At 40.3% G+C, this 26,453-nt stretch overlaps 1 protein-coding gene across 1 annotated transcript in view; it reads left to right on the top strand.

Annotated features, from left to right (window-relative positions):
* The window catches only part of LOC136857321 (kinesin-like protein Klp61F), a 191,024-nt gene that overhangs the window by 46,858 nt on the left and 117,713 nt on the right, over positions 1-26,453 (top strand). The window contains exons 3-4 of the mRNA XM_068230098.1: positions 1,728-1,880; positions 1,958-2,115. Of these exons, the coding sequence (XP_068086199.1) occupies positions 1,728-1,880; positions 1,958-2,115 (311 nt within the window). The remainder of the gene's footprint in view (positions 1-1,727; positions 1,881-1,957; positions 2,116-26,453) is intronic.

The raw sequence follows: 26,453 nt of genomic DNA, 5'->3' as shown, positions 1-26,453 counted from the left end.
ATTTCTCTTCTTATAAATGGAATATTTGCCCCAGTTTGAAAATGAAAATCCACAGCTTTTTTCCTGTCATTTGACCGGGTGAATGAAGCCCCCTTTTAGCGGCGAGGATAGGAATTGTGCTGGCTGCCGTAGCCTGTCACGCCTCAATTTGCCCCAGTTTGTCCTCTTGAATAAATGATCAATAAAAGGAAGCATGTGGAACTGAGAGGCCACAGAGTGAGTTGCAAATAGAGGATAGTGGAGGCACATAATTCACAAAAGCCTGCAGGTGAAATGCTCAAAGGCAATGTGTCCATATGGAAGATGTGTGTGTGTATATATATACTGTATATGAGAGCACATAAAAGACAGAGTTAAGAACAGTGGCAGAAAACAAAAATAATAATTAAGGCCACGCCTGCTTCCTTCCAACTCCTAGGCCTTTCCTATCCCATCGTCGCCATAAGACCTATCTGTGTCGGTGCGACGTAAAGCCCCTAGCAAAAAAAAAAAAAAAAAAAAAAAAAAAAAAAACTTTGAACTTAGATTAAATATGAGACTGGATATCTAGTTTATCCAGACTTCAGAATGACCTCCTTGACCACTCTACTACGAAAATACTTTCGGAAACGCTGGCTTACACGCCGATTTATAACTGGTGCAAGAAAATTTAAATATTAAATACATATTGATTTTGAACCTACATGTATTAACCTCCGGAAAGCTTGACGTAAATCGCTATCCATTACCCTGAAAGCTTGTTGGCAATAGGTGATAATCGGCGGATGGAAGCACTTGAAAATAATATTCTGGTAGTTTCACGATTGAAAAGGCCTGAAGAGCTTGAATGTTTCTGAAAATAAGACTCAAAATGAGCTTCATATTGTACATCTGACGATAGCACTTCGGTCGAAAACGAGAAATCGCTGAAAACCAGTCTTGGAAACGTCTGACATCTGTGTTTAGCTCCGGATACCTATCTAGTGCTTATGCAGAGATAATAGTACACAAGTGAAAGTACTAGGTGATTTACACCCCTGGGTGGTTTATCTCCTGTGTAGTTGCCATCTAGTTTACCAGGAGATGGTTGACCCAGCCCTTCATGTGTTCAATGTCGAATCTTGTTTAAATCTGGATATCTAGTTTATCCAGACTGATTATGTAAATAATTTGTACATTAAACTTAAGAATACATAATTATTTTAAATCTAGAACAAACGGTTCTTAAATTTTTAGAGGATTTCGTTGAAAAAATTAAATTTTTAATTCTGAGGTGGTTATTCCGCAATATTCTGAAATGTTCAGTCATAATTAATGAATCTGTTTTGGAAATAGGATGCTACTTCACTATGTCTATGAACAATAAGTATGGGTACGTGAACCTGAATTTACTGTGTAACAAAATAATTTTTCCTTTTGGGAAAAATCCATTAGACTCAATAGATTTGTTTGCAGATGTTTCATTGGTCTAAATAAATCCTACCTTTCCACACTTTATTAACTGACCTGATCTTCAGTGCTCGATTAGTTGAATTTGACTTTATACTGCATTTGCATTTATTGCATGTATTGTTAAATTTAGATGATTCTTTTGGTTTGTATTGTAAATAGTGTTGTAAAACAATATACAATTCATTTAAACTGTTGTTTTGTCATCCGGATCAGACCCCATCTTGTTTGTGTTTAAACAGGGTTGTACTGTCACTGCATAGATTATATGAAACAAAATATGTCCATGTGGTTTTCAGGTTGACGTATATCGAACTGTTGTCAGCCCACTTGTCTCAGAAGTTTTGGCAGGCTATAACTGTACAGTTTTTGCCTATGGCCAGACTGGTACTGGAAAGACTTTCACCATGGAAGGTGAAAAGTCTAATGATCCAGCTATGATGTGGCATGAGGTAAGTGAACTTCTACAGATCTGAAGAAGAAATGAAATGTGCCACATACTTTTCCTATTCTTTTTTATACTTTACAGGATCCCCTCATGGGTATAATTCCACGGGCACTAAGTCATTTATTTGATGAACTCCGCATTCTTCAAGCTGAATATTCTGTGAAGGTTTCATTTTTGGAGTTGTATAATGAGGAATTGCTGGATTTGCTGTCTCCAGTTGATGACAGCAATAGGATCAAGTAAGTAGTTGACAAGTAAATTGCTTTATTGCAGCCTTGTTTTTAAAACTGTGTTTTAACATGGTAAACTGTGCTGTCGAATTGAGCAGAGTTTGGATTTTGGGAGAACTGGAGGTCAAATAATTTTGTGCACTATGTCTGCCTCTTAAGCGGAGGCTCTGGTTTTGATTCTTGGCCAGGTCAGGGAATTTTATCTGGATCTGAGAGCTGGTTGGGAAGTCCACTCAGCCTGCATAATTACTAAGGGCCGTATTTTTTGGTGAAATAAAACTGTTGATTTCGGAGTTAAAACTAACGCTATTTCGGTAGGTATTTCGTGAAATAAATTGTCATACTGATCGATGTTTCTTGTGAAATATTCCTTATGGTATGGGGTAAATCTAACTAATTTTGTGATTAGGGGTTTTAAAGTGAACACTTGTAATGTATTAAATTGTTATTAAACCTTAGAACGACCAAATATACAAAATGTAGAAATAAATACCGGTAGGCCTATATAAATCACTGAAACCTCAAAATGATGTTAGGCATTTATACGTAGCCTACACGTTTTTTCCGGTCCCGTGGTGTAGGGGTAGTGTGCCTGCCTCTCGCCAGGAGGCCCCAGGTTCGATTCCCGGGCAGGTCAGGGATTTTTTCTCGACCTGAGGGCTGGTTCGAGGTCCACTCAGCCTGCCTGATTAGAAGTGAGGTGCTATTGACTGTGAGATATCGGCCCCGGTCTCAAAAGCCCAGAATAATGGCCGAGAGGATGCGTCGTGCTGACCACACGACCCCTCGTAATCTGCAGGCCTTCAGGCTGAGCAGCGGTCACAGGGAAAGCCAAGGCCCTTTCAGGGCGTTAAGTGCCGTGAGGTTTGGTTTGGTTCTACATGTTTTAACATTTTGAATGACTTGTCTCCAAAGTAAAAAATCTACGCATGTTTTCAACATTTGCTTCATTCTTCTTCTTTTCTGTGTTTCTGATTCTCTACAGTACCTATCGCACGCATCTCTTCGTTTTCACGTAATGCGAACATTACAGTACTTACGCATTAGAATCTTTCTTGCAGCATCAAATACATAGAACGCCTCACTGTTGTACTCCTCGGCCCTTGGAAAAACTGTTGTGACTTCAGTTTTCAGCATTTTTGTACTTAAATGCTGGACATTTGCTGATAAAGATTCATAAGTGGCGAACTTTCAATGCGAAAGAGTATAATGCGCACTGCTGTATCTACAACCGATCTTGCTACGACCACAACGCCATTTGCTATAATCGATAACAGATATCGATTTTTAATGATTGCCTTAGAGATCGCGGAGCTGAATACACATACTTCCGATACACAGGGCTCATCGCTTTGTGTGCATTTGTGTAGAGAATATACAGCACTATCAATCAACTGAGAAGGAAACTACTATAGTCAAGTTCTCAAGAGCATTGAAACGTTTATTGGAGATCTTTTCCGATACGATTTCGCCTTTTTCTTACCAAGTGGGGCGTATTTCGTGATTATTTCGCGTAATAAGCAGATTTCGCGATATTTTGCGAGTTCATTTCGCTAAAATACGTTACGGTTCGGTACCTACAAGGTCATATAAAGGCTAGAAAGAAGATATGAAAAATTTCGTGCTTATCGCTATTACCAAAAAATACGGCCCCTAATAATTACAATCTGATGTGAGATAGTGGCCTGGTCTAGAAAGCCAGTTATAACTGCCAAGGGAGATTCATGCAACACCTTAATAATCTGCAGGCTACTGGGCTGAGCAACTGTGATTTCGTAGAGTAGTCTAAGGCCCATCAGGGTTGTTAGTAGGTAGAAAAAGAGAACTCCAGCGCAGGGGCAAGTGGGCAAGACGTGGGCTATACATGGGCTCATATGGAGAAAGCTGGTGCAGGGGAGACATGACTGAAGGATACAGCCTAGGAGCGATTGTGCAAGATGGTGGCAGTGTGCAACTTCCTAGTGCTAGGATTCCCGAGGCAAGATGTTTCATATACATTCGTTATATGAGAATAACTTTAAGTAGATGGACTGGAAGCTAATGGCGATACATTGTTCTTATAGGCCTAACTCTACAGAGCTGCCTCAGCGGCTCACAACTTGTAACATTTTTTAAAATATTAAAAAATTCTTACTGTTCAGGGCATCAACCTAGAAAGATATTTTGCCCCTACTTGCACCATATATTATGAACCTCCGTGTGTTCAGATATTGTAGAAGTGTAAAGTGTTGAATGTGAGGAAAGGAACGTTAAGGACGACACACACCCAGTCCCCAGGCCAGGGATATTTATCATTTACAATTAAAAACCCCTGACCCGGCCGGGAATCGAACCCGGGGCCGCCGGGTGACAGACGGATGTGTTGTACCCTACACCGCGGGGCTGAACTCACAACTTGTAACTTTAGACCTATTAGTTTTACCATATAGGTACTTATATAGGAAGCTGACCTGGTGTAGGATAGGTGGTATACATAGGACTTAAGGAGATGGCCTAGGGACCAGTGTGCAAGATGGCAGCCACAGGGGCTCTTGCGTATACATGGGCTCTTATGGCACTAACCCGGCGTGGGCTGTGCTAGGGCTTTTCGCGCATTGTCCTAATTCGAGGTTCTATCTTCCTAACTGGATGCCCTTCCTAACTTGGAGACTCTCGGTGGAGTGATGTAACATAGGTCGGAAGTTATGGAATACTGCTGTAAGAAACTACTAAAAGGGGTACCAGGGGCTCTTAACTTCAGAACGTGGTTTAGCAGCTAGAGGACCTCGAGCTGAGCCTGGCATTAATTATAGATGTTTAACTTTCTCTGGATAAGGAATCGAGGATTTAGCCGGGTAGTAGATTTGTGAGTTGAGAACAATCTGCTACTCATAGCCACGAGGCTTCAGGAATTTGCTGACAGCGTATCTGGTTACGCTGTGAAAGCAACACAGCTGCCGCAGGGATGCATGCCGTAACAATTAACATGGATGAAATATTTGACCTGAGCAGGCTTCGACTCTTCGAACTAATGGATGAGGATATTTTCAAAGAGAATAATACACTTGGTCGTGGAGGGTAAAAGAGTTAGCTTGGACGGAGCTTTTTAAAGTAAGAAAGGCCATAATATAAAGTCTGAATTCAAGAGGACAAATCAGTCAATCCTATTCATGTATAGGACGAGGAATTAGCGAATGCCCCTATAAGAGTATGTGTGTGCTTATTTGCCTCCATGCCCTAGCACAGCTCTCTGTGAATTAGCCCTCCTTTTTGGTCACAGGTATAACTAGCAGTATATTGTTGGTGCAATTCTACCCCTCCACCCCACCTCATGAAATGAGGATCTGAGCAGAGTGACTTCATGGTAGTGAGAGCTGTAGTAACGTCACTGCTAGATAGATAGATAGATAAGAAATGGGTGAGCCCTGTTTTCGCCGAGCTCCACACGTAGGTCTATGAAGACCCTTTGTGCCCCTTGGACGGGTTTGCCTAGTCCAGCCCTAGTGCTCCTATAAGGGATACCAGTGTCCGGATTTTGGCGTTCCTGATGTCCTCCAGGCTCACAAAATGTGAGCCCAGGAATCGATGTCTAGTGCTTGCAAAAGCCTCGCACTGACATAACACATGCGCGGAGGTCTCCTCCTCCTTACCGCATCTTCTACACATCGGATCCTGGGTGATTTTCATGATGTGTAGGTGTCTCTGTAAGGTATTGTGGCCTGTTAACAGTCCAACTACCATTCTCATTCTGGTCCTATTCAAATTCATTAGGACCTTTTTATAGCTTTGACTAGGCCCTTTGATAAGTTCACGTGCCTGTCTTGCTATGGTTAACCTCTTCCAAATATCTAGGCGAGACTGGTTTATCCATTGGGATATTGCCAGTCTCACACTTCGGAGTGACACTCCCAGGAAGGGCTCTGGTCCTATGAAGGAACCCATTGAGCCCTGTTTCGCTAGTTTGTCAGCTTCTTCATTTCCACTGATACCTGTGTGCCCAGGAACCCATAATAGGGTAACTGAGCTAAGCTCACACAGCTGATCTAACATCCTTTGGCATTCCCATACCAGTTTTGATGTTGTTTTAACTGCACATAGTGCTTTTAGCGCTGCCTGGCTATCACTACAAATATTGATATGTCTTCTGTGTCCAGGCATATTCCATATATTTACAGCACAGGCTAGTATTGCGTATACTTCAGCCTGGAAAACAGTAGCATATTTACCCATAGGAATGGAGAGCCCTGTCTTAGGCCCCCAGACTTAAGACGGGCCCCAGCGTCCGCGGCCCACTCCTCCCTTGTGGGTATCACCACTGTAAATTTATAATTCAAATTAAAGCTAGGCTTCATCAGATCTCCGATCATCATTGTCATAGGGCAAGTCTGGTGAAGCCTGGTAAGAATAGAGGCATGACCTCTATTCGGGTTTTTGAAGGACCATCCTCCGAGTGACCAAAGGCGATAGGCACTCATTCCCGCTATTACTTTAACATATAAATGTAATGGGGGAAAACCTAGGATGGCCTCCATTGCACATAATGGTGTAGTATCCAGTGCCCCTGTTATTCCTAGACACGCAAGTCTTTGGACACTGTTTAACTTGGTACTCACAGTTTTGCTCTCTAAGCCTGGCCACCAAACTATAGATGCATAGGTGATCGTGGGCCGTACAATGGAGATATAGAGCCACTGGACCACCTTAGGTCTTGGGCCCCAAGTCTTCCCGACGGCCCTGCGACAGGCGCACATAATTTTGCGAGCCTTATCCACCTTATGATCTATGTGTTTCTTCCAACTCAGTCTTGCCTCAAGGATTACCCCTAGGTACTTAACCGAAGTTGTCTTAACTAATTTTTTCCCAAATAGGAAAGGCTCTGACAGTCCGTCTAGCCTCCTCCTCTTGGTAAATACCACAAGCTCCGTCTTATCGGGATTAACCGACAAGTCTGTCTCGTGGCACCATCTTTCCACCCTACGTAGAGAGCCCTGTACGAGTTCAGAAACCGTACTGGGGAAATTTCCTACCGCCATCAGGCTTATGTCGTCCGCATAGCCTTGGGCGTATATTCCTCCAACATTTAACCTGGTAAGTAGTTCATCCACTACCAGACACCATAATGTTGGTGATAATACTCCTCCCTGTGGACACCCCCTGTCTATATTAGCTCTCAACATTACAGCGTTGAGGGTAAACAGAACTTGACGGCCCTGCAGTGAGGCCATAATCCATTTTATGAGCATGCTGCTCACTCCTCTTCTCTCTAGACTACGTTCTATGGAGCCCAAAGATGTATAGTTGAAGGCCCCTTCTATATCTAGGAATACAACCATGGCAAGTTGTTGTTGATCCAAGGCACTCTCCAGCTTAGAAACCAGCTGGTGTAGTGCCGTCTCAACCGACTTCCCTGGTTGATATGCATGTTGGTGGGAATGCAGGGGAAAGTCTCTTAATACTTTCTCCCTGATATGTCTATCCACCAGTCTTTCCAAAGTCTTAAGTAGAAAAGACGTTAGACTAATGGGTCTATAATCCTTAGGTCTAGTATATGAAGACCTTCCGGGTTTAGGTATAAATACCACCTTCGCCTGACGCCACAAGGAGTACACGTACCCCATAGTGAGACAGGCTCTAAAAATTCTAACCAGGTATGGTATAAGGACCTCTCCCGCCTCCTGAAAAAGCGCCGGGAAGATTCCATCCACACCTGGGCTTTTATAAGGGGCAAAGGATTCTAATGCCCATTTAACCCTTCTTGGGGTGACAATGTCTGCGGCTTCCCTCCAGCCACTTTTATCGGGTCTGAAGGATCCGCTCGATTCTACCTCACAATTCGTGATTACTGAACCTGGAAAGTGGGCATCAAGCAATAAGCTCAGGGTCTCCCCCTCTGTGGATGTGTATCCACCAGAAGGAGTCTCCAGTGAGCCCAGCCTTGCCTTTTTATCCAAGGTTAAAATTTTATGAAGCCTTGCCGCTTCATGTTGACTTTCAATGGAGTCACAAAATTGTCTCCAAGATTTCCTAGAAGCCTTTTTGACTTCTGACTTGTACCTTCTTTGTGATTCTTTGTAAGAATCTAGGCTTTCTTGATCCTGAAGTTCCCTGTATTTATTCCAGAGCCTTCGTGTATTTCTCCTCAGGTGTTCAAGATAACTATTCCACTTGAAGCTTCCTGTTGCTCTCTTTGCCTTAACAATAGGGCAGTTTAATTCATAAGAGGTAACCAGTGTCCGTGTGAGAAAACTCACACTGAGCTCCAGCTCCTCTTTGTTTTTAATTATGTTTGAGGGTCCTCCCTCCAGTCCCCTTCTCACGTCCTCCCTAAAAGATATCCAATCGGTTCTTCTAGGGTTTCTGTAAGACGGGATCTCGATGGATCCCTCTATATAGAACACAATGTGTCTATGATCTGACAAGGAAAGCTCCAAAGAGACCTTCCAGTCTTTAAATTCCTGCATGATTCCCATGGAACCCAGGGTAAGATCTATGATCCCTTTGCTCCTATTATTAATGAATGTAGGGGTATCACCAATATTCATGATCTCAAGATCAGTTGTACATAGAAATTCTATGAAGTGCTCTCCCCTTCGGTTTGTATTTTTGCTTCCCCAAATGCTATGATGAGCATTGGCATCGCATCCTACTATGAGGTTTAATCCTTGTTTCCTACAGTATATCACCAGTCTCTTGAACTCCTCCGGCGGGGGTGGAGATTCAGAGTCTCCTGGGAAATATGCAGAACAGACAACTAAGTCTCTTGGCTGTCCGCCCTCTTCATATCTCGTTAGGACTGCTACCAGGTCTCTACTAATGAAACCCGGTATAGCTCAAGCGTTATGATCCTTAACTAGTATACAAGCTCTAGGCTTCTCCTCTGCTATTCCACTGAATAGAGTGAAACCTGCACATTTTAGTCCCATGATATGTCCCTGTCGAAGCCAGGGTTCTTGTATCAGGGCGACCGAAAACCCGCCTTTCTGGATACTTCTATTAAGTACCCTAGAGGCCGCTATACAATGTTGTATATTTGCTTGTATGAAAGTAATCATTCTTTACTTTCATAGAATACTTTACCTTATGCGGTCTCCGGAACTTGCAGCTCCGTCTCCCGCGATGGATCCTGGGGCTTGCCTGGCCCCGGTTCCTGTCCGGGCTCCAGCTCTTCGCCCCTGCTGGTCTCGGTTTTATCTGTGGTGGGGTTGGTCCTCTGCTTGTCATGCTTGCCCTCCACCAAGGTGAAGGTAGCCACATGCACCCCGCAGAAGATCTTCTTCCCCACCACTTTCTCCACATCCCTGGAGTCCATGCTGACCACAAGGCGGACACCTCTCTTCTCCTCCTTGCGGTCGTAGACCCTCCAGCTGGTGGGATTTAAGCCATGGTTCTGGCGTGCCATTCTTCCCAAAAGGACATTATTGTCCTTTGGTTGTCCTAGTATCCAGACCATGACTCTCTTGTAGGAAAGGAGTTTGTCCATGCCCACAATTGTGAGCCTGGCTCCTTCCCACGGTTGTATACCTGCAACAAAACTAGAAAGCCATGCTACAGTTTCGTTGTTCTCTGCTATGATGACGGCCGCACCCCTCGACAGATAGCAGTCCAGGAACTGAGGCTTAATAGGCCCCTGCTCCGGAAGCCCATCTATCAGATTGGTGATAGCCTCTTCCACAGCTTCCACCTGTTTCTCGGATAGCTGCTGGTCAGGATATCCCACAGGTACTATGGCCATCCTGATCCCAGCTCTGGCTATCCTAGCGTACTCCACCTTGGGTCTCTTGCGGGTCTGCCGATCTTTTTCTGGGGTTGCCCCCGACAGAAGTCGTTTCCCCGCTGGCATCATAGTGGGTGGGGTCCTCTGTGCCCTAGAAGTAGAGCCCTTTTCAGGGTCCCGCCTCTTGTGCCCATTGGATCCCTCCACTGTTGACGCTGTTGTGATAGTAGAAGTCCCCTCAGCCCCAGGAGTCAGGCCCTCTCTGGCCTGCTCCCGGGCCTTTAAGGCCTTCTTAAACGTCACTGCTAACAAGCTTTGACCTGTAGACCCAGAGTTCTCTCAAGTCAGGTGTCTTGCATCATAATACATTGTCGGCATTTCTTTACTGCACCAGATTGGAAAGTACAGCTTAGCTCACAAGGTCGTTCTGTTTCTGCTGAGATGTACAGGTCTCCAAATTTACTGTAGTCATACACCTTCAACGTACACACATTTCAATCAGGGTGAGAATATTTGAATTACACTTAAGCTCTTTACTTTTGAGCTTATATCAGCTCCACATTCGAATCCTTGGGAGTGGCATTTACTCTGCTCAACCACACGTGGGGCAGAAGTGCCTCCCATGAGAGTTGGCCAAAGAGGTTAGATAGACGACAGCTTAGGACACATCATGCCTAGACTCAGCGAAAGACCCAGAGTTCGCTAACCCATGCTCTCTCAAGTCAGATGTCCCTTTTAGTAGCCTCTTTCAACAGTTCCATAAGATGACATCCTATTGTCTCAGGGTATCAGACGTCGTAGCGCGTGCCCCTTTAGGTTCTGAGTTAAAAGTTGTGAGCCCCTGAGGTAGCTCTGTAGAGTTAGGCATATTCCAGACTCAGCTATACATCCCTTTGTGCCAATAGATGCAGAGTTGTGTTCAAAATCGAAGCGTCAAAGCCTTCTCGGGTCAGATATTTCATTTATGTCAATGGTAATGGCATGAATCTCTGTGGCAGCTATGTTGCTTAGATAGCGTAACCAGATACAGTCAGCAAATTTCTGAAGCCTCGTGGCTATGAGTAGGAGATTGTTCTCAAGCCAGGAGAGTTAAAATCTATTTCCTGTCTAAATCCTAGATTCCTTATTCAGAGACACTTAAACAACTGTAGTTAATGCCAGACTTGGCTCGACCGAGCTGGATAGCTCCAGTCGCTTAAGTGCGACCAGTATTCAGTATTCGGGAGATAGTGGGTTCGAACCCCACTGTCGGCAGCCCTGAAGATGGTTTTCCGTGATTTCCCATTTTCACACCAGGCAAATGCTGGGGCTGTACCTTAAGGTCACAGCCGCTTCCTTCCCATTCCTAGGCCTTTCCTGTCCCATCGTCGCCATAAGACCTATCTGTGTCGGTGCGACGTTAAGCAAATAGCAAAAAAAGTCCACACATGAAACATGTGTAAATTGCCCAGATGTTGGACATTCCTTTAAGCATAATTGTAAACGTGTATAGTTGGTGTCTAAGAACATTTTCCTTGATGTTTTACTATGTTAGTGTTCTTAACCCATTCACTGCCAAACCCAGTGTGTACTTCACCAATCTCACGAATGAACACGATATAGTGTCATGCTTTGAGATTCTGTGGAAATGCTCAAAAAGTTCTGTGTGGCAGATACACCACTCCATTTCGCGTGTTTTGTAAGCGATCAGGGGCTTGTTTCACGAACAAACTTTGCAGCTTTTCACTTTGCACTTTGCAGTTAAAATTTTGTTCCTCCATCACTTTTCAGATTTAGCTTGCAAAGTGAAAAGTTAGGAATCTTTTCACTTTTCAAGCCTGTTATGTTCCTCCATTGGTACAGAAATGCTAAGTGCAAAGAAATGAAGTGAAAAGTTTTCATAAATCTTGCAAAGAGATGATTCCCTTTTCATCTGTTAATTAACATGTACACTAGTTTCTCGGCGTAGAATTTGGTTTAGTGTTATAAACACGTTACGACGTGAGCTTTTGTTAGCGTCAAGTGAACACAGTGATGAAAAATCCAATAAGAGAATGTACAGAGGCAGGATTAATTTTCATAACTTCACTTCGACTGAATTTCGTGAGTGATTTCGTATTACTCCAACACAGGCTGACTATATTCTTGAAATGGTCGATAATTTATTGAAACATGCAACAAAAAGAACTTGATTCCAATACGAAAAAGAACAAATTCTTATATGCTTACATTGGTTAGTAAATGGTGCCCAGCTGCAAGGTGTAGGAGCAATGCATGGGACATCAAAATCAATTATTTGCAGGACTGTTACCAAATTGCAAGTGACTAATCTCATGTTTTAATCTGTATTGAAATGTGTTATTTGTAATAACAAAGTTTTTATTCTAATCCACCTGTTCAATACATTACAATGTTGTCAAATTTAAAATATCTTCATTAATTGACAAGTTATTTGTGGGACATGTTTCGCTCCCTTACAGAGCATCATCAGCCAGGTCTGAATCTCGAATGGTTATGTTCGTAAACTATGACTCCAGAATTATTGAAACATTTTTTCACAAACTTAAATCTACTCTATTAGAATATCATAAAATACATAAACTTTGATCATGCGTTAATAACATGGGCTTAGTAGGATATATACAGTCCCCGGCCAAATTAATAGACTCAGTACTACTTTTTCACGTTTTTTTAAATTACCAAATTTCTTAGAATTACAACTTATTTATTACAGTTATTTACAGAAGGGATGTTTATGGACTATGTACAGACATTCTTTTTCCTTTCTTTCACAAAATTTTAGGTGATAAGTAACACTTTTCTTCAAATGTACACAGTTTCAATATTTTGTAGGTCCACCTTTTGCATCTATTAGTGCTTTAATCCTCCTGGGCATGCTTTCAGTACAGCTTTGAACAGTCTCTTTTATTAGTGGATTATGATGCGAAACTTCTTTTAGTTTTTCAATGAGTCTGGTTTTTGTTGTGATCATTTCTTTTGCTATTTCTCTTTTGACCACCTCCCATACATTTTCAATAGGATTCATATCTGGAGAATGCTCTGGCCATGACAATAAGGGTAATTTTTTTCTTCAGGAAGTCTTTAACTGATTTAGCTGTGTGGCAGTGTGCTCCGTCCTGCATAAGAGTCACATTTTTTTCCATCAGGGAACCATTCGCATATCTGTGGTAGTAGCTGAGTGCGCAAAACTTCCTTATACTGGTCCTGGCACATTATACCATCGACAAAATAAAGAGGTCCTACTGCTTCCCCGCTAATTACTGAGCACACCATTATCTTATCAGGGTGTTTTGACTGTCAGAGAAAGACAGTCTGGATGGTATTTCTCATCTGACCTGCGACGAACAAATGCTGCCTTCTGGGAAAGAACTTCGAAAATTAACTCATCACTGAAGCATGCCTGAAAATAAATAGAGAAATTTGTAAATACTTTACCTAACTTCAAAATCCTCTTCAGCACCCTTTGTCAAATAATATATGTTATTACCTACCGATTTCCAGTAGTTTATACCATGATCCTTGTATTCCCTGTCTCATTTGAATCTCTTAGCCATCACACAGGGAGTAAGCCATGGTTTCTTACATGGCCTATGAGCCATGAAGTCCAATTCCTTCAGTTTCCGCCGTTTTGTCCTTTCTGAAACATGTACCCCAGATGCTTCTAGTTCAGTTTTTACCATTTTCACCGTAGAATGTCGGTTTCTTTTTCAAAAGTTTGGAAGGCATCGTTCACTACGCTCAGTAAAGAGAGGTTTCCTGCCACAATGACCTTTCCGTTTCCCATTCAAGTCCTCACCAAAAGCCAGTTTCTTAGCAATGCGTTTCACTGTGGATTGTGAAACACCAACTTTGTTACCAATCTCACGCTGGGAATACGTTCCTGTCTCAGTGAGGATCTTTATCTGTGCCCCCTTTCGAGGGGTTATGTCACCAGACATCATAACCTAAAAAAAATAAAAATGTCATATTATCAACGTTTCTCTGGTTTTTAAAGTTTAATATTCCTAAATCATTAACTCTTGTATAGAGAATAAAGTAAACCGAGCAGTACAACTTACCCTCTCAGTTATTGTGATGAAAAACACTGTGGAAACACTTGTAAGGGGTTACATATTTGGCGCCAAATATTGCCAAGCTGTCAACAGTTGCACATCAGCAGCCCAAGAAACAACTGACTAACATAACGCACATGTTAGTCATATTACCAACTGTAAATAGCTATGGAATCAAAATTACTCCTCTTTGAGCATGTACTAGGCTTCCACGGTGCTTCAAACTGTATACATGAAAGAAAATGTGACTGAGTCTATTCATTTGGCCAGGGACTGTACATTAAAACTGTGGTAGAATGAGTTATTCTAAAATACTTAAAACAAGTAGCATGTTTAACATCTTTGAATTAGGTGAAATTCAATCTTAAGAACTAAATTTCAAAGTTCCTTTGTAATGAGATTTGGTAAAAAAGTTTCTTATAAGGATAAGAGTCTATAAAGATTCAAAGATCTCTTCAATTTGATAATTGAACCTGTGACAGGATCAACCAAATCTGAATCTCGAAGAATGGTTACGTTTGTAAACGACGACTATTAAACTATTATTTCATAAACTCAAACTTAATTTACTAGAGTATCATAAAATTCAGAATCTTTGGTGACGTGTCTTTATAACTTGGGTTTAGTAGGAGAGACACATTAAAATTGTGGTAGAATGAGTTGTTCTAAAATACTTAAAGCAAGTAGCATGTCTAACATAATAGAAAGACTTGAAATTCAATTTTAAGAACTAAATTTGAAAATTTCTTTGCAATGAGGTCTGGTGAAAGTTTTATATCGGCAAGATTTTTGAATCTTTATAGACTCTTATCCTTAAAGCATATAAAACTTTTTTACTAAATCTCATTACAAAGAGACTTTCAAATTTATTTCTTAAGATTGAATTTCACTTATTTCAAAGATGTTCAACATGCTACTTGTTTTAAGTATTTTAGAATAACTCATTTTACCACAATTTTAATGTATATACCCTACTAAGCCCATGTTATTAAGGCATGAACAAAGTTTGTGTATTTTATGATATTCTAATAGAGTAGATTTAAGTTTGTGAAAAAATGTTTCAATAATTCTGGAGTCATTGTTTACGAACTTAACCATTCTTCGAGATTCAGACCTGGCTGATAATGCTCTGTAAGGGAGCGAAACATGTCCCACAAATAACTTGTCAATTATTGAAGTTATTTTAAATGTGACAACATTATAATGTATTGAACAGGTGGATTAGAATAACAACTTTGTTACTCCAAATACTGTTACCAAAGTCGTAGATGTTATAGTAAATGTAATATTTCCTAAGAGTACGTTGGCCTGATAATCCACTTAATATAGCGACGGGATTTCTAATGAAGGGTGAATTTCCTTCTGTATGTGGATGTGTTGACTGTACTCTTGCTAACATTGATGTGTGTCATCATTTGAGAGGTTATTTTTAAAGTTGCCAAAAAGGATGTCACGTTTCTCCTCGACAGCTTCCATCACACTCAGTTTTTGTAATAACATTTCTTTCCCATGATAAAAACTTTAACGGTACAACAATTATACCGTCAAGTTTGCCGCGAAAAGTAAAGCATTAAAATCCTAGAATATTAGGCCTATACAGTTGCTCATGGGATAAACTCGATCGGATCGCTCATTCACAAAGACTTTTCACTTTGCGAAGAAATTGAAAAGTACAACCTAGTTCATGGCGGAACAGAAAGACTGCACTTTGCAAGAATTGGAAAGTGAAAAGTGCAAAGTTAATTCGTGGAACAGGCCCCTGGTGTTATTTCAGCTTCATTGGAGTGGAACATCTTTCCCATTTACGTGTATACCGCTTTTCACGAGAGTTTAATCCCAATGTAAACGAATAGGAGGAGCACCTTGCCTTTCCACATGGACATAGTTGATTGGAGAAGCAACCGTCGCATTCACTCGACTGTACGCGAGCTCGAAGAAAAGTAGTACGCCACATTTATTTTATTTTATTTTACTTTATTACATTTGGACAGTTTGGAAGAGTACGCAATCAAAATAAAACACGGTTATCATATACCGGTATGTCTTTTTTATATAAAATAGTCATTAAATATCAAAAAATGAAGGCACAAGGCGTTGTGTAATACAGGAAGTCTTCTTGTAGTGAGGAAAAGTCCTAAACTGTACAGCGTAGAGATAAGGTTTTGCATCTTCCAGCAGCAGTTAGTGTCAATATTCATAGTGAGAGAAATGGAGCAATTGCGTGTAGTGAAGCACAAAAGAGGAAAACCGCTCAGAAGTGACCATATGCAGTGCACTGTAAAATGTGTTCAATAAACTAAGTGAACAGAATCCATCAGAATACATCAGGATTAAACTCTTGTGAAAAATCATATAGCCGCGTGTAGCCATCATGGCGTCTTGAAGTATACATCATCTCTTGTTGATGAAGAAATTGAATGTTTCCTCCTCAATAGTGATTCTGGAGTGCTGTATTTTGATAACAAAGATGGAGAATATCTAAGTTGCGATGTTGAACTAAGAGGAAGTGCGAGATTATGTAATAATGATGAATCTCGTGCGGAATTGTCACCCCCTTCCTCAGATAAATTATTTTTTCCCCAAATGTAAATGATTTTGATAATACCAGTTCTTGGATCAAAATTTTTATATAAAACTATCAAGATACCCGTGCTTCGCTACGTATTATATTGAAATTTATAATTGAATGCTTATCGTTTTACAAATAACCCGCTGAGATTCGCGATCTGACTCGTTTTCTGAGAGATTCCGCCAAAATTCGTGATCTGACTAGTTTTCTGGGATATTACGGCAATGTTTCTCACATTTTTCAATCTTTTTTTCCAGTAATCGTTTTCGTACTTCCCGGGCTAGGTCCAGTTATTCCACCCGGTCAGTTGGGTCCCTAAATCTTCGCCATGGTTTCCCATAAGCATTTTTAATGTGGATCAAATCCTTCAGGAGATCCAGCGTGGTGGTGTCTTGGGTGCCTTGGCGGTACTGAACCGGTGGCCGGACTGCAATCGTAGTCGTTACCCGTCCAGGACCCGTTTCCAGCACAGTCACCATATTTTGCAGACGGTCCAGAACATTATTATTATTATTATTATTATTATTATTATTATTATTATTATTATTATTATTATTATTATTATTATTATTAGGGTGGGTGAAATTAGTTGAATTTGGGTATTATTATTATTGTTATAATTATTATTATTATTGATGATCTGGACCCCACAGCAAGATGCAAGACCTGTACTTGGCGATAAATTACATCTGCTGCCATTGTCATTGATGACAGTATGACCAGCACCATTGTCGCCCGTAGGGATGTGCGCAGGACTTATGGCAATACGAATGACATACTTCGGTGTATTATTGACCTTATTATAGAAGCGAACAGTTGCACGGTCAATCTTATACCTATCCTTTATTTCAAATGTGTTTAAATTTTTATTTATATGCCAGAAGATTCTACTGTAATCTAAGGTCGTTTCTCCAAAGGAAAACATGGCTCTTGAAAACGAACCCAGGAAAGATTAAAAATGATCAGTTTATGATCAGAATAAGTACAATGAAAATCCACAGCCTGTTTCCAGTCATTCAACCGGGTCAGGAATGGAATGAATAAGCCACCAGCTAACGGTGAGGATAGGAATTGTGCCGGCTGCCGAAGCCTGTCGCACTCCTGGGGCTATGATTAATGAATGACAAATGAAATGAAATGATATTGGAGTGTGTTGCTGGAATGAATGATGGCGGCGAAAACCGGAGTACCCGGAGAAAAACCTGTTCCGCCTCCGCTTTGTCCAGCACAAATCTCACATGGAGTGACCGGGATTCGAACCACGAAACCCAGCGGTGAGAGGCCAGCGCGCTGCCGCCTGAGCCATGGAGGCTCCTTATAAGTACATTAGGAACAGTAAAATAAATTGGTCTCACCTCAGTTTTCACCCCATCGCAGTTAAGTTGATTTACCCCCCCCCCAAAAAAAAGACTAGTTTCCTTATGGTTAAAGGAGATTCCAAATACCAATATTCACGTGTGTTACCTTCAGTTTTGAGATATAAGTCATAATCTTCCTTCCAAGTATTGGGCCATGTGACCCGTTACGGTCTTGCATTTTACTTTTTGCAAGACTTGAAAGCAATCAAATGTCCTTCCGACGGGTTGCTAGCCTGAAGGAAGTAAGACCATTGGTGGGGCTGCCACCTCTCAGCTAATGGACTAGCTGAAATCACAGCATTTCCTCCATAATGGATGTAACGGTTATACCGCCGTGACTCTCAACAGGGCTGGGAACAGGTTTTTTCATCTCGAGAAGGTGAGGTTGGCGTTCGGGCAGGAGAGGTTATGTCATCATCATCATCGTCCTTCCAAGTACTGGGCCATGTGGCCTGTTACGGTCTTGCATTTTCTTTCCATCGCTTCATTGGACGTCCTATAGATCTCTGTCCTCTTGGTTGATAGCGTAGGATCTCCTTTGGTAGTCTTCCAGATTCCATCCTTTGAACATGACGTTTCCAGTTTTCTTGGTAATCATAGATGTAATTGATTACTGATTTCACATTCAGTCCCTTAAGCACATCTTCATTTGTTATACGATCCCATTTCGTATAGCCTGCTGTTCTGCGCATGAATGTCATTTCACGTGCTGTAATTCTGGAAATGTCTTGAGTTCTTATTGTCCATGCCTCACTGCCGTAGCAAAGCGTTGGTCTGGCTAAAGTGTTATAAAGACGTAAGCGAGTGTGTTTTTGGACAAGAGATGGCTTCATGATATGATTTATGATTCCTGTTGTTCTGGTAAATTTGGTTATTTTTGCAGAGATATCAATTTCCCCTTGGTAAGATAAATTGTATCCCAGATAATTGAATTCGTTGACTCTTTCCAAAATTTTATTATCTAAACAGATTTTACTTGGGATAGGGTCCTTCCCCTTAAAGGCCATTATTTTGCTCTTTTGTGGTGAAATGATCATGTCGAATTTTGAAGAGACTTTCTGGAGATTAAATACTGACCACTGAAGATCATCTTCTGATGATGCTACCAATGCAACATCATCAGCAAAGAGTATGGCATCTAGATGTGTGAGATATCTGCTGACTGGGATTGATCCATGCCTTTCATGCCTCCATTCCTGTATTATGTTGTTCATATAGATTATGAACAACAAAGGAGAAAGTCCACAACCTTGTCTCACACCTCTGCTGATCGGTTTCCATTCAGTCTGATGATTACCTAACTTTATTAACTGTTGTGGGACATTATCTTCTGCTAAGATATTAAGAAGTCTGTTCCTATTAACTAGGTCAAAGGCTTTCTTAAAATCAACAAATGCTATGTGAGTTTCCAAGTTAAATTCCCTGCGTTTTTCGACTAAGATTTTCAAGGTAAAGTAAGCATCAGCACATGAGCATCGCTTTCGAAATCCATGTTGTTCATTTCCAATCACATTTTCATAATACCTGAATAATTTTTCTCTGACAATATTTGAGTAAATTTTGTAACCTGAGTTGAGTATACTTATCCCTCTGTAATTTCCACAATCTTTCACACTGCCCTTCTTATGAAGAGGAATAACTATAGCTTTTTGCCAATTCTCTGGTGGTCTGTTGCCATTCCAAATTAAATTGATGAATTTGAGAAATCTTTGCTTGAAGATGTCACTGGAATACTTGAATAATTCTGCATTTATTGAATCTTCTCCAGATGCTTTTCCATTTCTAAGTTTTCTGAGTATTAGCTCCAGTTCTTCGAGTGTAATGATTTCCGAAGACTTGTTAAGAGATGTTGGCAGAAGAAATGGCTCAATATTTGAACCTCTCCAAAAGTTCCAAAAATAAATGAGCCACTCCGTTACAGGTATTGCATTAATGCGTATGTCTTCTTTTACATCATTATTTAGTTTCTTGAGTATTTTATAGGTCTGTGGTTGTGGTCTTGTTATATCAGTCTCCAGTTGTGAAACAAAGTTTTCCCAACTCTTTCTGTGCCTTTTCCGCACTTCCCTTTTTGCTATTGCTCTCTTGTGGTGATACTCTATTTTATCTTCTAATTTGCCAGTTGACAAAAAATTTTTATAAGCATTTCTTTTGTCTGAAATAACCTTTTCAATCTCTTCATCCCAGTTTCTTAAACCCTTTTTCCTCTGCCATTTTTTCTTAACTCCCAAACTCTCAAAAGCAGACTGCTTTAAAATTGAACACAAATTAGACCACTCCATTTCCACATTGTCACTAACTGGTGTCATCTGTGTAAGTTCGTTAAGTCTGTTCTGGTACAGCCATTTTATACTGGGGTCTCTTAATAGGTTAACCTTATAAGAAGTTTTAATTTCTTGTGTTGTTTGTGTGTTTCTTTTATACCATCTAGGCCTCAGACGAACAGGTGCTACTAATAGATAGTGATCAGTTTCCAATTCAGGGCCTCGATAGACTCTTGTATCCAAGACTAAATCTGCCAATTTACTATTACAAATTATATAATCTATAATCGATTTCTGATTTCGTGCAGACCACGTATACTTGTGGGTGTCCTTGTGTGGGAAGATTGTGTTCATAATCTTTAACTGATTGAAGACAGTGAAATCTATTAATTTCGTTCCATTGTTATTACGGGTTGTTTCTCTGTGGATTCCAATGTGATTCTGAATTTTCTCATTACCAACTCTGGCAATGAAGTCTCCCAGTAATAGTAGCATATCTTGTTGGTTAATTTTATTGACTATCTTTTGCAGATCATTATAGAACCCATCACTTTCATTTGAATTGCCCTCCACTGGAGCGTATGCCCCTATAACTGTAAGATAACCCCTGAATAGTTTTAGTCTTAATTGGATAATCCTTTCATTCCAAAAAGTGTAGTTATCAATTGTTGATCTTAATCTTTTGTGTACCATGAGCAGTACACCCGCCTGTGCTCTAGTATCTCTGTCAACCCCACTGTAAAACTGTAAATAATTTACTGTCTCTTTTGATCCCTGAAGCTTTCTTTTTGTTTCTGAAATTGCCGCAATTAAAATGTCTTTTTTTGCGAGAATGTCGTCCAGCTGGTCATCTTTGTGTGAGATACCTTGTACATTCCAGGTAGCACATCTAAAAGTATTTTTCTTCTTCCAATCTTTGTCCATTTCACTGTCCTTTTCAATGCCAGGAGAGGTTATGTATTCCACATAAAGTTAATTTTAGATAATATACAGAACAATAACAAATAGGTAATATGCCAAGTTCTTCATGATATAGATAAAATACATATAAAGTGTATAAAATATCATAATTTTAAAATATTCACCGTATAAGGAAACTTCAATCTTCAAAGAATATAAAAGACTTGTTTATAATAACCATAGCAACTGTCACTAATCCTTCACAGCACCATAATTTTCATATTTTCCAAAAAAAAAAAAAAAACTACTATAAAATTCAGGACACCAGTAAGTGTATATCACAAAGATGACTTTTAAGTTTCATAACAACAGCATCAAATCTATATCAATTCAGAAAAAACAGAATTATAAAAGTACTAATACAGAGCTTCTCATATATGTAATGATATAGTCATGGCCACCTAATGGTGCTGAGATATAAGGTTTGTTCCAACACACAGTTCGGAACGCGTTCAGAACCGATACCAACAACTGTGAATGCGCAAGCGCGTACTGAGTGCCGTTCAGAACCGGTTCGTTATTGCAGCGTGTTGGAACGCAAATAGAATCATTCCGTGCGTAATCAGCGTCATCTAGTGACAGCGAGAGAAACGAATCATTTATTTGGCGGGTACTTGATTACTGTAATGAGGAGATAAGGAATGAATTATGTCTACATTCTTAATGTATTGACAAATGTCATCCTCTTAGCATCTTAGCATCTCTATCGTCATCGTCCTCAACGTCGCCTATTTCCTGTTGAGACAAGGCCCTTTCTACAATAATGTCGATGCCATTCTCTCCCAATACAGCATCACTTAAACATGGATGGAACACTGTAGGTATAGAATAAAAACGTTTCCTATTTATATAGGAATCCGGGTCATTTCCTGGTTACTGGGCGGCTCGGTCGAGCGGTCAGGGGCACGCGGCTGTGAGCTTGCATCCGGGAGATTGTGGGTTCGAATCCCACTGTCGGCAGCCCTGAAGATGGTTTTCCGTGGTTTTCCGTTTTTACACCAGGAAAATGCTTGGGCTGTACCTTAATTAAGGCCACGGCCGCTTCCTTCCAATTCCTAGGCCTTTCCTATCCCGTCGTCGCCATAAGACCTATCTATGTCGGTGCAACGTAAAGCAACTAGCGAAAAAAAACATTTCCTGGTTTGTCAATTTTTATGTGAGAGCCTTCGATGGCCCCAATAACACCTAGAAACTCTTTTTTTCTTTTTCTGCAATGTAGTTCACTGTCCCTTTGTTCAACTTCTGTAGGCCAGGTGATTATTTGGGCAGATAGATTGATAGATTGCTAAAAAATAGAACAACTCTTTGGAGCACCCCGTGTAAAGAGCTGATGGTAACATCAAATCTGTCAGCAACATCTCTGAAACTTGCAGTTTGATGCCCCATGAACCACAGAAATATGAGAACCTGAAATTAGCAGTGCATATGTATAATACCAAAGATGAATAAAATGCATGTATAGGCATTTTGCTGAGAAATAAATGCATGAAGCGTAGTCGACTATAAATTACCACTGCTGACCTGACTTAGAGCTGATAGTTTTTCATACTGCCCATAGTGCCTTTTAAACTGAGGAGTTCGCTGAAACTGCCGAGCAGTATTCTCAGCAACTGCTTGAGAGACCCGAAAATGTTATAAAAATGAATCATCTTCATACTGAGGGACTGTTTGTTCTGAAAATATAAAGTTATAAGCAATAAGTCTGTGATCCTTTTCATGAGAAATTAATCATGGTGTTAACACACAAGAATTAGAAAATTTATTTTCCAAATGGGGTATTTTCTTACTTACTTCTGCCATGACTTCATTCTACATTTGAATGAATGCACATATTTTTGGAAATGATTGAAGGTGTCCTTTGCTCAGCTATTCCATTGTTTGCCCCCCCCCCCCCCCTCCCACAAATGAATATTTCCCCCAGTTATTATGCCATTGGCGTAACCTTATTTTAAACTTGTGATCGAACCTACTTCCTTAAACACCCTCAGTCTTTAATCTCTTTCCATTATCCTCGCAAGCACTTTTCCCTGTACCGGTATATGCCAGGTACATACTCTCAACCTCCTTTCTGTCAAACTTACCCTTGCAATCTTAGCATGATACTAACATTGCTGGTCATTCTGTGGTCCCCATCACATAACTAACCTGCTTTCCTCTGTACCCACTCCAATTCATTTACCAAAACTTCTTGATAAGGATCCCTTACCTGCGAAGCATACTCCAGTTGAGGTCTTACAAGTATTAAATATGCCATCTCTTTTATACCTACCCCTGCTTGTTCTTTTTAATATATGCATTGCAATGTGCAGTGATCTAAATGCTTTATTGACTACATACCTTATAGGCCCTATGTCTTCCCCAGTGAGATTTACCACTGCCTGATGTGACCCCTAAGTATCTATAATTATATTCAAAATTCACCTTATCTCCCTCCCCCCCCCCACCTTTAGCAATTATGCACTCTCCTGCATGTCTTGTTCCTGAAACTAACTGCTTGACTCCTTTCAACATTAATTTTCATCCCATTTTTCTGAGTCCAGATACTGTACGTATTTTGTCCAGATCCTCCTGCAATATTTTAAACTCATAAAACAGTTTACTTTTCTACATACAATTTGCAAGTTCAATCCTTCTTGTATATTGTTCACAAAAATTACAAAAATGTAAAGGCACCAGTTTACTGCCCTCTCCTATACCCCTCCCACTTTCTGAGGTTCTGTTAATGACCCATCTGCCTCCTATCCGGGCCTCCATACTGTATTAAATCATTCACTAATTTTACATCTCCCCTTTTCCCTATCTGCAAGGACACATCCTGAGCTCTCCTGTCTCCCATTTTAGGTCTGGAATTTTACTTTTTACTCCCTGCTGTGTTTTAATATAGCTGTACATATTTCTCCACACTGTCCCCTTTCACTAGCTTACTCTCAAGAAAATTTTGTGCTGTTGATGTGAAGTCTAATACATAAAATTTAATTTTTATTACATTTTAATATTTAATGACTTGCAAAATTATTTATATCTAATAAGAAAACCCCAGCACCCCTGCTTCCCCTATTCCCCCTATAAATATTATACCCTTTTGGAAAAACATCCCCTCAGTATCACAATTAGGCAATTCGAAAAGAAAATTCAAGACAGGGTCCAACCCACATAACCAGAGCATCTTGCGCTTGAAAGTGGGCATATACATAGTTGATTGTTTAAGCGACTATAGTGTAAAGGTTAGCACTCTGGACCCTGAATCCAGCAATCTGAGATCATATCTTGGTGGGACCTCCATAAACGGGTTCCAGCAAGGACATTCCAGGGAACATTAATGGACAAGGCAAGTTCATATGCGAGGATTTACAGAAGGCAGAATTTCTTTATTTTTTTAAGGTACCAGTACCAGCCGTGACCTTAATGAAAGTAAGTTACAACATTTGCCTGGCGTGAAAATGGGAGACCACGGACAACCATCTTCAGGGCTGCCGACAGTGGGGGTTCAAACCCACTAACTTCCGAATGCAAACTCACAGATGCGTGACCGTAATCCGGCTAAAAACTAAACATTTATCTGAGCTCAGCAAATCGCAATACTTCTCTGGACGGAGGTACCGTACCTAACTGATATGTTTACATTAGGATTAAAATCTCTTGAAAAAAAAAAAAGGTTGTGCAATCAAGTTAAAATATTCAGTATTATAGAAAAGTCATCTCCGTACAGGCCATGAAGGCCCTTGGAATGGTAGAAGGCGAAGTCTTCCACTATTCGTAACCTCGGCTTCAATATTATAGGCCTAACCTAATTATAAAGTTTGAATTGTTAGTTACCGTATCTAAATAATTTTCATTCTTTTTTTTCTAAGTATGTTCATATCTAACTCATCCTCTTCACCGTTACTGTCATCATCTAAATCACTCATTTCCCTTACTTTCCTAAATCTCAAGAAATGTAGGGTTATATCGGTCGTGAGGATTACAGAGGAAGTGCAGTGCACACTGCACATCTTTAAGTGCGCAGATTGAGTTCCGAACTCTTATCGGAACAAACCTTTTAGTGCGCATGACCAGAACGTGTAGTTCTCGCTTTAGACCGAGAATCGTTTTCACCGGTTCGGAACCGTTACGAACCAGTTCCGAATTGTGTTGGCACAGCAAGCTGGGAATTCAGAACCGTTCAGAACTGATTCTCATTTATGTTGGAACGCCCGTCGAGTTACTGCGCATGAGCAGACAGTTCAGAACCGATTCGGAATCGTGTTGGAACAAACCTATAAGTATTCCCATAAAATTAACTTTTTTTTTTCACTTACTTCCCCCCCCCCCTTCCCCCCTTTAAGTGAATTTTCCGGCAAAAAGTATTTGTTTCTTTAATAGTAAAGGATCTTCTAAATACTGATTATCTTCAGTTTTTGAGATGTGTGTCCTCATGAAACGAATTCAACTCCTTTTCACACCCGTCCCCAATTATGATTACCCCCACCCCGAACGCGTCGTTTTATTTTTAACGAAGATCTAAATACCATTTTTCACGTCTGTAACAACTGTAGTTTTTATTAGATGTAAGTATCCACATACAATTACTTCAATTAATTTTCATTGGATTTTTCGAGAATACCTGTTTCTTTAACAGGAGATTCCAAATACCAGTTTTTACGTCTGTAACATTTTACGTTTCTGAGATATAATTTAGATATAGTCTTTCTAAAAATTCACCCCAATTTGTCACTCCTGTTTAACCCCCATTAATTAGATTTTCCAAAAAAAAAAAAAGTTTCTGTATTTTTAGAGGAGATTCCATATACTGTCTGTCTGGTCTGTAATATCTTCAGTTTCTGAGATATAAGGATCCTTATTAAAGGCATTCAACCATTTTTCACCCCTCCTATTGGGATTTTCCGAAAACAAAAAGTACGTGTTTCTTTATTTTTAAAGATTCCAAATGCCAATTTTTATTACTCTAAATCTTTAAGTTTTTGAGATATAGATATTCTCATTTTTAAAATTAACCCCCCCTTTCACCCCCTTAGCGACGGAATATCTAAAAATCCTCCCTTAGCAAGCACCTACATGTTAATATGAATGTATCCCCAAAATTTCATTTCTCTATGTCCAGTAGTTTCGGCTCGGCGATGATGAATCAGTCAGTCAGTCAGGACAAGTTATTTTATATGTACAGTAAAACATGTCTTAACGGACACCTCTTACTGGCGGACACCCCTCATTTGCGGACGATTTTCTAGGTCCGTAATTAAATGCCATGTTGTGTATGAGTAATTTACCCCTCTTATACGGACACCCTTTATTTCAGACACGGACACACCATAGCCGCGAGAAACTCCAATTAAACCTCTCCTAACGGACAGTTTATTTTTCAAAAATTTCTGGTATTTTTTGTCCTGTACAGTATGTATTTGCTTACTTTTTGCACTGCCGGTACTTCCAAGAATCACAGACACAGTAACT

The sequence above is a fragment of the Anabrus simplex genome, chromosome 1 (assembly GCF_040414725.1).
Source record: "Anabrus simplex isolate iqAnaSimp1 chromosome 1, ASM4041472v1, whole genome shotgun sequence".
In the NCBI taxonomy this organism is placed as follows: Eukaryota; Metazoa; Arthropoda; class Insecta; order Orthoptera; family Tettigoniidae; genus Anabrus; species Anabrus simplex.
This window is presented reverse-complemented; position numbering and strand designations above follow the sequence as displayed.